Raw genomic sequence first — 14197 nt, forward strand, 5'->3', positions numbered from 1 at the left:
CATGAGTGGGGATAGCTGTAAGTAAGTGGGTTGTGAATATCTGATGACTAATATTATTATCTACCATGGGAGATAACCAGGAAGCTGAATTATTCTATTAGGGGTAGAGTAGATAGGCAACTATTCACCTACCTATTAATTTACATACACATTATTTGAATGTCCACTGTGGATCAGGTCCTTTTAAGCACTCCTTTGTGACATGAATAGAAAACACTAGAAAGAAATAATGAAACGTACAAAATTTTCACTATTAAGGTATTTTTTTATTTTTTAATGTCAGGGGTTGGCAAACATTTTTTTTAAGTGACCAGATGTCAAATACTTTAGAGTTTGTAGGTCACATATGGTCTCTGTGGTGGCATCTTCCTTCTTCTTTTCCTACCTCCTCCTTTTTATCCTTTTTGTTTTTTTAACAATTCTTTAAAGATAAGGGGAAAAAATTTTCGCTCTCCAATTGCAAAAAAAAATGGACCCTTAGCCAATTTGGCCCACGTGGCAGAGCCTGCTTTTAGGATAATACAACAGGCATCTCATATAAAGCTATTCACATTAGATAAAATGTCATATTTCAAATAAGGTCATATACTCTAGTTTGATTAACCTATAAATACATAAGTAAATGCTCTTTTAGTTTCCATAAACCTAATAAGAACAACACAGTTGACCCTTCAACAATGTCGGGGTTAGGGGCCCTGACCTGCCACATGGTTGGAAATTCACATATATCCTTTGGCTTTCCAAAAACCTATTAATAGCCTACTATTGACTAGAAGCCTTGCTGATAACATAACAGTTGATTAATACATATACTGTATGTTATATATGTATTAAATATTGTATTCTTACAATAAAGCAAACTAGAGAAAAGACAATGTTATTAAGAAAATCACAAGAAAGAGAAAATACATTTACAGTACTGTAGTGAATTTATTGAAAAAAAATCCACATATAAGTGAACCCTCACAATTTGAACCAGTGTCGTTCAAGAGTCAACTGTATCAAAAGTATCAAAAAGTACTTATGACAGCGTTTATGCAATTATGACAAATACATTTCCCTTTGTTGATCAGGGAACACATTTTGTGCATTTACAGATTTGAGCTTTTAGCCCAGGTTGGGTGATAGCTGGAATTTTCTTAAAAAAATAGTAAGCCCATCATTGGTTTTGTGGAACTTAGAATTCTGAAACTCTAATTGCCTTTTGTAGTCCACCCACTACTGTGTACTTTCTAGTACCCTCAGATTGTTGCTCTAAGCCTTCTGTCCAGGATTTAAATTTGCATCAATGGAAGGAACTGGGCAGAGTGTAGTTTCCTCAGGATCTGAGCTCCAAGTCACTCAAAAATTTTAAATGAGCATAGATTAGAGTGAAAGGAAGGGTGGTAGAGGTGAGGATAGTGAAGGGTAAGTTAGAAATGATAGTACAATTCCAAGCAGGAGGTCACAGGAGAAAAGCACCTGTGTAGTAAGGGGAACACAATGTACTGATATACCGCAGGGTTTTCAGTGATTGATGTGTCCTAATGTGTTGACTGGAAAAATAGAACCTCAGAACCTGAAAGAGTACATTTCAGAACATTATCTGGGCAATGATTCTAGTACAATAAATGTTTCTCCTAGTGAACATCGTTAGAGCTCCAACACAATCCATTGCTGCCCATAAAATTTGATGTAAAGTCAAATATAGTGGCAGAGGATTTTAGTCATATTCTTCACTCTATTTGGTATCCCTTATTATATAAATAGAACAACAAACATAGTATGTGTTATGAGGACAGAAGAAAGGAAAAAAAGGAATAGTGACTTTAAAAAGCCCAAGCCAACTAACATGAAAAGAACACATGTTAAAATGAGTAAGTAATAACATTAAGCAAAATATAAAATTTGAGGATTATAAAACTGACAATATTTTTTCATCAATATTGTCCAGTAATGTCAATGCATCTCATTTGAAAGTGATCACCTTTCAATTTGAAAATTTCTCAGTAACTGGCACCTTGCTATTGAGAAAACTAGTAAATTCTGTGTCAAAATTTGTCTATGTCAAAGTCTTCCCTGTTCTTGACCTTCTCTTAGTTCTTCTATGTGAGTTGGAGCTTATAGGCTAGCAATGCCTTTTTCAATGTTCCTGTATTAAAACAGCTGTGGCAATTTTCCCAAGCAAAATCATTTCCTTCTTGCATCCCCATGCAAATCCAGTGTGAAATTTAACAAGAGGAAGAGACCTCAAAGAGCACACAGAGAAGCTAGCACAGCTTCAGTTTGCATGGACTCTTAGATTCTACTTAACAGTATGCCTGCAAAAAAAAAAAAAAAAAAAAAAAAAAAAAAGCTACTATTTTAGTCAGATATCCAATGCAAATATAGGTAATAAAAATAAGTATTCTTGAAAGAGGATTTGAATTGATATAAACTACTAAAATTTTATCTAGATAAGCAGTATGTTATGGGGACACTTTAGAGATGGTTTCCTAAGAATTTCATTCAAACTTAATCTATTTATGATAGCAGTGAGATGTATAAACATGGTTCTAGGAGCAAGTGTTTAAAAATCTGGTATCTGTGAGATCCTTAAAAAATCAAAGATACACTAAATATAAGAAAAACTGCCAGATGTTGCAAATTTTGACACTGATAAACATGGTGCAGTCTGAAAAACAACTGGAGGTGTCAGGCTCCCTGTATTCAGTGATTCTGTTCTTTCTCTGATGTGATTCATATGTGGTGATTATCACAGAGCCTAGATGCTGGCTCTATAGCTATTGCCCAGAGTTGCACCTTTTCTCTGCATCCTCTACTTTGTGCAATGAGTTTGAAACCACTGAGGTCTTACTATGTTTTTTTTTATTATTATTATTAGTCAATAGTGTAATAAAATGGGCTCTGAAGATGATGAATCAAATTTAACTGAGAGGCAAAGATATTTTTTTTTTCCTGAGGCAATGTTAACATTCTGTCTAAGTACAAGCAAGAGAACTTGGTGACTATTTAGAACGCAAGTTGAGGCACCTTCCAAGAGATTAAACAGACTCTAATGATGACGGCATTCCAAGATGTAAACCTACATGATAGATCTTGAGAATAAGAATTTTTTCTTATTCTTCTTATACAAAAAGATAGAAAAACTACTTGTATCTTTACCTCATGAGGTGGGTGTTTGAGAGCCAGATGACTTACATGTGAGAATGGAGAAAAACAATAATAAATGAAATAGCACAAGACCAGAGATCTCAAGCAGTCAACCAATATCATAATTGGAGGAATCAAGAAAAGATTATTTTTGGGGCACATACTGGAGTATATTGAATTTTTAATATTATAGCCTGTCTCAAGCATACAAATTTAACAAATCCTGGGTAAAGAGATGCCCAGGGGAAGTTTGAGGCTGAACACAGTCATAATTCAATAGATTGACTTCCCTGCACATACTTCCCAGGACACATGAAATGTGGCACACGTGAGGAGGTGAATTAGATTTGTTAAGTCAATCAGCAATTATTTACTAATTACATATACTTTTAGTATATGGATGACAGGATTGGGAATTAGGAAGAAAGAATAGGAAAACTGCTTACAGTCTTTAACCAACACTTTGATTTGAGAGTTAAGACATACACACAAGAGACAGTAGCATCCTATTAATAGAAAAAAGTACTCCTGTACAAATGAAAACATAAGTTTCTTATTAAGGGCAAGGATCATGTCTTTTTGTGAATATTATCGCTCCAGTGCTAATCCTTATTAGGTGACTAATAAATATTCTTTGAATAAGGTGGAGCACAAAACCGGCTGAATTAGAGTAAAATTATTTTTGGCTAGTTCTTCAAGAAGTAATGGTATTATTTGATAAAAAAAAAATGGAAGAGAAATTCATGTGGGAGAAATTGCTGGAAAATAAAAAGCAAATAAAGTATAACTTTTAAATTGCAATGTCTAAAAAATATAACGTAGGCCACTAACTTTAAATTCAGGACCATAGGCAAAGAGAGATATCATATTTCTTTAAATGACTAAAGAAATATAAATACTAAGGAAGATCTATGTAGTCTAAATTTTAACACGAATGACAGAAGATAGAAAAACCACTTGTATTGCTCTTGAAAATATTCTAGCACTAGTTAAAGAGGGACTAGTGTAGATGATCAGAAAGGACTACAATGATCAGTATATGAGAACTGACTTACATAAAATTGAGAAAAGCAATAAAAATAAATAATACTAGACCAGAAATCCCAAGCAGTCAATCAAGATCATATCTAAAGGATGCAAGGAAAGAGGTGCTATATAGAATGAGGAGATTGCTGGGACAAGACAACACCCTGAATTTTTAAAATTACAGCTTGTTTCAAGCATGGATTTAACAAATACTATAATTTTTCAACTTGTGTTGAAAACACAAGCACATACTTCTCTTTCAAAGAAATAAAATACACATGCCTTTAAACCCCCTATATTCCATTTATTTCTCCCCATGGTAAAAGGAAAGCACTAAAGTTGGTTTATGTTTACAGTCTGTGTTTTTGTACCTATTGCTGTTGACTAATTATCACAAACTCTGTGGCTTAAAATAGCACAAATTTATTATCTCACAATTTCTTCCTATAATATGTCTGAGCACAGTGTGAGTGGATCCTCTGCTCAGGCTCTTATCAGGTTATCTGCTTGTGGGTCAAAGATAGTTTTCATTGAGAGATTGGCATCTTCCAAGTTGACTGGTTCTGGCAACGTTCGTTCCCTTTGATTTCAGGAATGAGGTCCCTGGCTTTCTAGCAGCTATTGCTGGGTCTACTCTCAGCTTCCAGAGGCTCCCTGCAGTTCCTTGCCATGTGGCCCCAGATGGCTGATTTTCTCGGACCCAGAGTGCATCTCTCTTATTTCTGTAACCAGTGGGAGGAAACTATGCTTTTAAAAGAGTCTCCTGGTTAGGTAAAGACCACCAAGGCTATTGTTTCATTTGCTAAAGAAGTTAACATAATTATGGGAGTGATATCTTGTCATAGTGATGGGTTCCACCCACATTCAGAGAAGAAGCAATTATTTAAGACAAACGGTCATTGTGAGTCATTCTAGAATTCTGCTTCCCACACTAAGTGAAATGAATCTATTGTTCTAACAATCAAGACAATTTTTCCTGTAGGCTTGAAGCAACTACCATTATGTGGTTAAGAAAATTCACTTTTAGTCCTAGTTTACTAATATTTCTTACCTCTAACAAGTGTTGCATTTTACCAGTTAATATTCCTTTTTCTTTACATAGAGCCTATATAGAGGTTAAACCAATATTGACCCATCATAAGTTACCAGCCTGAGTGTTAACTAGTCCTTAAATAAGTACATGTCCAACACCACTGTATAAGTGAAGTCCATAATATGAATTATCAGAGGAACTCCCCTTCCCCTTCACTGACAGTATAACCCAGTTGATGAAGAATTTTTTTGCCACTACACCTTTTCACAGATAACACAGCTTTTCAAGAGTCCTAGTTCATGCAGTGGTTTTATTTATTTATTTATTTATGATAGTCACACAGAGAGAGAGAGGCAGAGACATAGGCAGAGGGAGAAGCAGTCTCCATGCACCGGGAGCCCGACGTGGGATTCGATCCCGGGTCTCCAGGATCCTGCCCTGGGCCAAAGGCAGGCGCTAAACCGCTGCGCCACCCAGGGATCCCAGTGGTTTCACTTCTAACTCCCAAACTTATGTAAACTCAAAGCATCATTTCTTACCCTCATATGAAAGTTAAGTTTTTTGGTTACCAAGACTGGCAAATCAAACCAGGGTATCAATATTTCATGCTTAAACTACTTTTAAGCTTTCTGTTGCTCTTTGGCCCATTTTCCCAACTTTTTTGTCAGCCAGCTAGGCACTTTCATTTAAATTTTATTTTTTTTTTACTTAAAAAATTAACATTTTAAAATTTAAAAATAAATTTGAAATTACATTTTCTCCATCCTGTATCCATATCTTTCTAGCATGAGTATTTGAGGATTATCCATTCAGCCACATTAACCAGAACTAACATCTTTTCTCAGTTACATAAATGTCAATTATCAGAAGTCGGCTAATCTTCAAAGTAAAATGCATACTAAGGCAACTGGAAATATGAAACTACACTTATTGTAAAAGATCAGAGCTAAAGATGAAAATTAAGAATAATTATTAACCTTAAGAGTCAATAAATACATCCAGGGAAATTAGTAAAAAGTAGACTGAGGGCCAAGAACTACAGTTTTAGGAAACGTAAAAGTGTGTTCACCAAATAATATTGCAGGGTTAGCATAATGGTCAGAGAAATAAGCATGGTCTTTTAGTGAATAAATACTACAAAGGGCATCCCAAGAATGATGTGATATAATCTACACATGTCCCTATAGGTAATAGGGAGACTTCTTATGCCAAACTTTTTCCTGGAAAGATGCATTAAAAATTATTCCAGCATGTTTATTGAAAATAATATTTTCTCTCCTAACACATTTTCCATTTCCTTCAGATATTATTATAAGGTGGCCGCGGGGGCAGGAGGCAGCCTAATAATGAACTATTTGTGCATTCACATTTGTTTTTTTTTTTTTTTTCCGATTAATAACTTCTTTATTCTGGAAAAGCAAGTGAAAGTCATATTCATATAAACACTGACATTACAAAGTACAAGGAAAAGGGGAAGGGAGAAGGAAACACAAACCTCTACAAATCCTGCTAATACTGTCTCACCAAACAAGACCATAATGCTTCGTCCAATATTCAATCACTTATATAATAAACCACAAATAAAATCTTCTCTGGAAGATACGTTGCTCTTCTTTGAGATGTCAGGAAAAAGGGACTGGAAGTTGGGGTAGGAGGCTTTATTCTTTTGGCAGATCCTCTCAGTCATTATAGATATTGCTGCACTGTTAATAAAAAATCTATGCTTCTCTGTAAAGCATTAAAAAAAAATCCAAGGATGAGATGGCTGAGGTCTCAGCTCAAGTATCTCCAAATACACTGTTGTCCATCCCCTGACCTCTCCGTGTGTTATTTCTTGGTTGTTTTCCGGATCAATGCCATTCTCTGTTTGTGGGCCTCTGTGGTGCAAGCCTTTTTGTAGGGTCGGGTTTCTTCAGAGCCAAATCCCGGGATCCACATGTTCCTCTGGCGTTCTAGATGCAGCTGGACATCTTTCACCTCCAGGGTGCTGGACTTGCGATGCCGAGCAAGCTGGCAGGCTGCTGTCACCACACTCTCGATAAAATCATCAGCAATCTGCAGCAGCATCTCCTCCACATCTTCATCCAATTGCTCATTAGGATCCACTTCTCTTACTAAGTCTTGTAATTTCTTCTTGGTCAATACCTGATTGTTCTCAGGGCTGAGACGCCCTCCTGTCCCAGGAGTGCCTGGTACCTTTACCACTGTAGTGCTATTGGCCATGGAGCCTTGTGGAGGGGTGCTGGCTGGTTCCAGTTTTATGGATGAGAAATTGGAGAGGTTGATTAGGGCTGAGGGGCCAAACTGGTTCATAATCTGCCGAGCTTTGGACTTCAGCTCATAGAGCTTATCGAGATCCTGTTTCTTTTTGGAGCTGTGAGGACCAAGGCCAAACAAAGGCAGCAGCGTCTATCTCCCCATGATATGTGGAGACTGCCCCAGTGAAGCGTTCGGCCCTCCTGAGTACTTCTGCTGTGCATTCACATTTGGATAATATTTTACTTTCTTGACTCAGTTCAAAGTTAAAGTTTTCAGTAATATTAATAACTAGCACTAAATAATCTCTAGCTTTAATGAAAATTTCATCCACTATTTCAACAAATGTATTTAATGAATATTATTTATTTAGTGTTACCATTACTCAATCCTCATCCATTTTTAGTAAATATTTGTACCTTATTAATTATTTTTGACTATGTTTTTATTCTTCCATACTTTTCTCTCAATAAGAATGATTTTTTTAAATAAAAATGAATTTTCAAAAATTAATTTAAAACCTTTCTCTCTTTTTTTAAATATTTTATTTATTTATTAATGAGAGGCACAGAGACAGGCAGACACAGGCGGAGAGAGAAGCAGGCTCCTCCTTGCAGGGAGCCTGATGTGGGACTCGATCCCAGGACTCCAGAATCATGCTCTGGGTGGAAGGGAGGTGCTCAACCACTAAGCCACCCATGCGTCCCTAAAACTAACTTTCCAAAAAACAGTTCTCTTTACTACGAAATAGATGTAATCTTCAAAACAAACTTCAGACAACCTGGGGAAAATTGTCCTACTTTCTAGGGGTATGACGTAGGATATAGTACATAATTTTAGTAAATAAAAGAAAATCCAAATGAAGTATTTAATTATATAACATGTCTACCTTTCAAATTACAATCGATTTGACTATTACGAATTGTCTGTTTGACCTTTCTTAATAAGATCTAGTAACACTGTATAGGAAAACAGTCATGACAACAGAATGAAAGGGTGTGATTTCAGGGATAGAACCCCCTATACATTTCATCACCTATCTGAACCAGACTGATGACATCTTGGACAAATCCACTGAGATGACCACTTTTTGACCTGAAGCCCTCTTGAATTCCACCTCCCCCCGCCCCCACACACACATATACATTCTTTCCTTTTGTTTAATATACTAAGTACACCCTAAGGGCATGACATCCTTGATCTGTTCTGGAGCTACAACTATGATACACACCTATTCTCAAACTTTTCATCTAGGGTGGTCTCCAAGGAATTGTCTTCAGTAACTTCCTAGCCTTTAGGGGTATAAAAGCAGGTTTTATGAGAGGTGGGATTGCAAAAATCTAATCTTGCCACTGCCTAAAACATGTTTCTGTCCATAGATAAATCCCCTTAAACCATTTCTTACCAAGCTGGACTTGTTGACCTTTTTCTTTTGGCCTTTGAAAGTTGTTTTGCATGTATCTGCCTTTCATGCAACATCTCCTTAAGCTTTGATTCCACATCAAACTCTGAAATATCTTCATTTCTCAGCAAAATGTGGGAATAAATTCATCAGTATTCATATGATTTTATATTCCCTAAATAATAGCATTATGTAAATATAAAATAGAATGTATATATTTACATTAAAATGTGTTTGGAATTCTTAGGGTAGTCATTTTTATAAAATATATGCGAACATTTCAAAAGAAGAAAAGAAAGTTACAGTATTCATTTTCCTTTTGGAATATTTAAAAAATACACTTCAGAATGCACTTTTCTAAGATTATTTTTTATGTTTTCTCATATGAATTACCATGTAAAAATCTACAAGCTGGTATTTTTTATTATAGCAGTACACCTTAATAAATTTTTATTGTGCCTAGGGAGGCTTTGAATAATTTGATGTCAGTTAGGAAGCTAGACTAAAAGAAAGAAAAAAAGAAAAAAGCTACCCTTTAAAAAACATACTGCCAGTTAAGTTGCATAGGTTCCATGTTTGCACAGCCAGGATGACCAAGGACTAAGTATTATTGTGATACCTTGTTGTCTATGGCTCCCCAAAAACATTCTACTTAATTTGTTTTGTAATTTGTAAACAAAGTAACAATTTCTCTTTAGGTTGACTTTAAAATAACTGAGGTAGCTAAAAATATCACTTTAAGTTATGTGAGGTACAGCACAAATAATGTGATATAAATTATATATGGATGATGTTTCATATTTGTTTTTTTTTAATAATAAATTTATTTTTTATTGGTGTTCAATTTGCCAAGATACAGAATAACACCCAGGGCTCATCCTGTCAAGTGCCCCCCTCAGTGCCTGTCACCCATTCACCCCCACCCCCCGCCCTCCTCCGCTTCCACCCCCCTAGTTCATTTCCCAGAGTCAGGAGTCTTCATGTTCTGTCTCCCTCTCTGATATTTCCTACCCATTTCTTCTCCCTTCCCTTCTATTCCCTTTCACTATTATTTATATTCCCCAAATGAATGAGACCATATAATGTTTGTGGAAGGAGCCTCGGTGTCCATCGAAAGATGAATGGATAAAGAAGATGTGGTTTATGTATACAATGGAATATTCCTCAGCCATTAGAAATGACAAATACCCACCATTTGCTTCGATGTAGATGGAACTGGAGGGTATTATGCGGAGTGAAGTAAGTCAGTCGGAGAAGGACAAACATTATATGATGTTTCATATTTGAACCCATACATACTATAATATACTTACATATACAAATTTCCTTATAGGTCAATTCTAGTGATTATTTAATTATTAATTCTACTGATTTAATTATAATCAAATAATATAGAATTTAACTTCCATTAATACTTTTTGCTTAAGTCTTATTTTAACTAATATTACTGCTGCTATATCCATTTTCTTTTGTTAGCATGAGCCTGGTATTTCATTATTCATCCATGTAGGTAGGTAGATGTTTAACCAACTGAGCCAACCGGGTGCCCCGAAAGTATCTCTGTTTTATCTTCATTGTTCCATAGTAAGAGAATATTGAATTGTTAGTTAATAGATTTTTTTAAAGATTTTTATTTATTTATTCATGAGGAGCAGAGAAAGAGAGAGAGAGAGAGAGAGAGAGAGAAAGAGGTAGAAGGAGAATCAGGCTCCGTGTAGGGAGCCTGATGTGAAACTCAATCCCGGGGCTCCAGGATCACCACTCAGGTGTCCTGGTTAATAGTTTAAGATACTGATCTAATATTATCTATTATCTAGTATTATTAATGAAACATTGTACTTGAGGTACATCTGATCTTTTGTTACAGTATTTCTTCCTTCTTTAATATTAGTTTGCAATATTTTAGTTATATAATATTCAATTTCACACCATGTGGCTAAGTGTGGACTTTTGTTCATCCTGCTTTGCCTCATGGTACACTTTGTATTTGGAGACTTCTAGCTTTATTTAGATCTGGAAAAATGTATACGCTATGTTTTTGAATAGAGGTTGCCTCTATTATCTTACTTTCTAATTTCTATGAATTCTGATTCCCTTTATACTATTCTCTATACCTCTTACCATGAAGTATATATTTTTTTATCTCTATCATTTTGGGGTACATTTTGAATGAATCCTTCATTATAGTATTCTAGTTAACAAAATCTCTTTCTGATGGGTCTGGTCTAGAATGCATTGCATTATCTTTATCAATCAAGTGTTTGAATAATTTTAAACATTCAGTTAGTCTCCTTTCCATTGCTTGTTTCTCCATGATTTCTAATTTGTTCTATTATATACTTATATGTTTCTTGGGTCCTATCTGCCTAGCATGTTTCATAATTTCTTTTTATTGCTTTATGGATGCAATTTTTTTTTACCTCCTTTCTTATCTGAACTTTTTATGCTCACAAAACTTTATTGAATACAATTTGCATAAGTAATCAGAGAAAACTTAAGCACATAGTTTAATGAATTTTGACTATATATATATATATATATATATATATATATATATATATAGATGTTACCATTAGTCTAATCAAGACAACAGTAACAACTGTGAGTCCCACTGTGTCCCTTGACAGCAGTCCGAGGCAACCACCGCTTTGATTTTTACCATTATAGATCATTCTTGTCCTTTTCTTAAGACTTATTTATTTATTTTAGAGAGAGTGAGAGAGCAGGAGGGGCAGGGAAGAAACAGAGGGAGAGAGAATCTCAAGCAAACTCCCCACTGAATGTGGAGCAGGACTAGGGGCTCAGTTTCACCACCATCAGATCCTGAGCTAAGAGCAAAACTTGTATGTTAAACCAACTGAATTACCCAGGTGCCTCACTCTTGTCTATTCTTGATAAATAAATGGAATTATACAGCATGTAGTTTTTTTTTTTGTTTCCGGTTTACTTTGCTCAACAAATCATTTTGACATCTGTCCATGTTGTTGTGTGTATCAGTTGTTTGTTTTTTTTTTTGCTGAACAGTAATATTTTATAATATGAATTAACTGGGTGCCTCAGTGTCTCAGTTGGTTAAGTGTCCAACTCTTGACTTTGGCTCACGTCATGAGCTCAGGGTCGTGAGATCGAGCCCAAGTGAGCTCTGCACTCCCCAGTCAGCTTCCCAGTCCATTGTGGACTCTGCATGAAATTCTCTCTCTCCCTCTTCCTCTGCTCTTCTTCCAACTCATGCTCTCTAAATAAATAATAAATAAATAAATAAAATCTTCAAAAATAATAATAATATGAATTTACCACGGTGTGCTTTCGCATTCTCCTATATGAATTGTTTCCAATTTGAGATTATTATAAATAAGCCTGTGAGCATTCTGTACAAGACTTTTGAGCATAGATTTTCATTTATTTTGGATAAATATGTAGGAATGGAATTTCTGGGTCATAGGGGTTTGGATGCTTAATTTTCCTTCAGGTTATCAACTGCCAATTTTTCAAGGTAGTTGTACCATTTTGAATTCTCATCAGGATTATATAAAGAAATACTCATTTTTAAATCTTTTAATATTATTGTAAATCTTTTAATATTATTGTTCTATTATTGTATCACTTTAAGAATAAATTTTTCTAATTGTTTCAGACCATCTTTTATCACATATAGAGCACTTATTTTTTTACTTGTACTTTAAAACTTTGATTTTTATCTTATCTTGAGTAATAGTTATCCTCCTCATCTAGAGTTTTATAACCCTTATCTAGCTTCCTGGGGGTCTCATCTTAGAAACGGTGATCATTGTGACTCTCAGCCCTAGTCAGGTGTGATTTCACAGATCTATTTACCAACTTTACTTAGGTCCTATCTGTGCAACTGTATCCACTTAGTTCCATTTCTTCAGGGAGAATTTCAAAGCTTAGACCTGGGCAACAATTTCAGCTCTTTCCAGCATTCCTTTCTAGGAGGGATGGAAGTGGAAGCCACTGGTTCCATCTTTAGCCTGGCTCTCATCCCTTGACGTGTGTGGACTATTTTCCATTCCAGTAACTCAAAGGAGAAAAAACAATTTCAAGCACCTTTACCTATGTTCATTCCCCAAAACCCAGTAGGGATACAGCTTTAACTGTTAACCATTGTACTTTTTATATTACATACATTGTTCTTAGAGATGTATAGCTTGCTTTTTTTTTATAACTATACCTTTTAAATGCATTTAAGCATATATTTCTACCATTGCTGTTTGTTTGGAGTTGCAAGTGACTGATTAATGTTTGAAATTCGATAATAATCTTGACTGGAATGTCTTTGAAGTTTTCAACTCTATCTATTGAAATTAATATAATTATGTTCATAATGATTAAAAATGTATAGAAGGGAAATATGTAATCAACCGAAAATCTCACATACAGATTTACTTGTATTTATCTGGAAAAGCTATTTCCTTATCTTGCTTTTATTTATGAATCTTTACATCCTTTATACAGGTTCATAAACTGTCAAAAGACAGTTTTTTTAACTTATTTTTATAAACTGATGTAATAAAATGAAGACTTATAGCATAAATACATTTAATGATCATTTCCTATAGCAGTGCTATAATTGCACTTATCTTTTTACATTCACTTTCCAAAGACCCCTTATAGTCCATAATAAATATTTTTACAACAGCTAGCTATGATTATGATATATAGCCTATATAGAGATTGAACCAATGATTTTGATGAAATAGCTATGCATGAATCATTTTGTCACTGAGAAGCATGATTAATAATAAATTGTAGTAAATGGCTTAACCTGAAGATTTTTGAAAATGATGCAGTTATAGGAAGTAACCATTGAAATAAACATCTGAAAATCCAGAGAGAAAATTGGTTTATATTTTCTATACAAATATTTCAATGCAGTCTGCTTATTGATTTTTTGCAATATTGATATCATGAGAAAACCCTTCTAGGTAGTATTATCCACTCAAGGAGGTGAAGGTGACTAAGATTTATTTCAATGGATTTACATTTTAGAGAGCTTGAATTCATTACTTTCATATATATTACTACCGGAGACTTCATAATATAAAATCTAATGGAATACTTTGGTAGAAAAAAAAGTCTGCATCCCAAAACAAAGATAAAGGAAAAAAGACTTTCATATTCAGTAAAGATTTGTAGCCCTATAAGAAAATTAGGAGGCTGGCTAGGCCTTTTAAAAATTTCAGTTGAGTCTTTTTGAAAGTAGTTGAAGATTAAAATCAGAAATATTTACCAGAGTCATAGTCCAGTTCTGAAGAGAATAGTAGAAATAGATGGGTATAATGCTCTACCACTGAGGTGATAAAAATTATTTAAGACCTGTAAAATATTAA

General features: G+C 34.7%; 1 protein-coding gene across 1 annotated transcript; it reads right to left on the minus strand.

Moving 5' to 3' along the window:
* Window positions 1-6834: 6834 nt before the first annotated feature.
* Window positions 6835-7639, minus strand: LOC102152033 (transcription initiation factor TFIID subunit 12-like). Its single transcript, XM_038553360.1, has one exon. It carries the CDS (start codon window positions 7502-7504, stop codon window positions 7019-7021), a length of 486 nt encoding a protein of 161 aa, XP_038409288.1. The 5' UTR covers window positions 7505-7639; the 3' UTR covers window positions 6835-7018.
* Between the last annotated feature and the right edge of the window lie 6558 nt (window positions 7640-14197).

Source organism: Canis lupus, chromosome 12 (assembly GCF_011100685.1).
Source record: "Canis lupus familiaris isolate Mischka breed German Shepherd chromosome 12, alternate assembly UU_Cfam_GSD_1.0, whole genome shotgun sequence".
Lineage (NCBI taxonomy): Eukaryota > Metazoa > Chordata > Mammalia > Carnivora > Canidae > Canis > Canis lupus.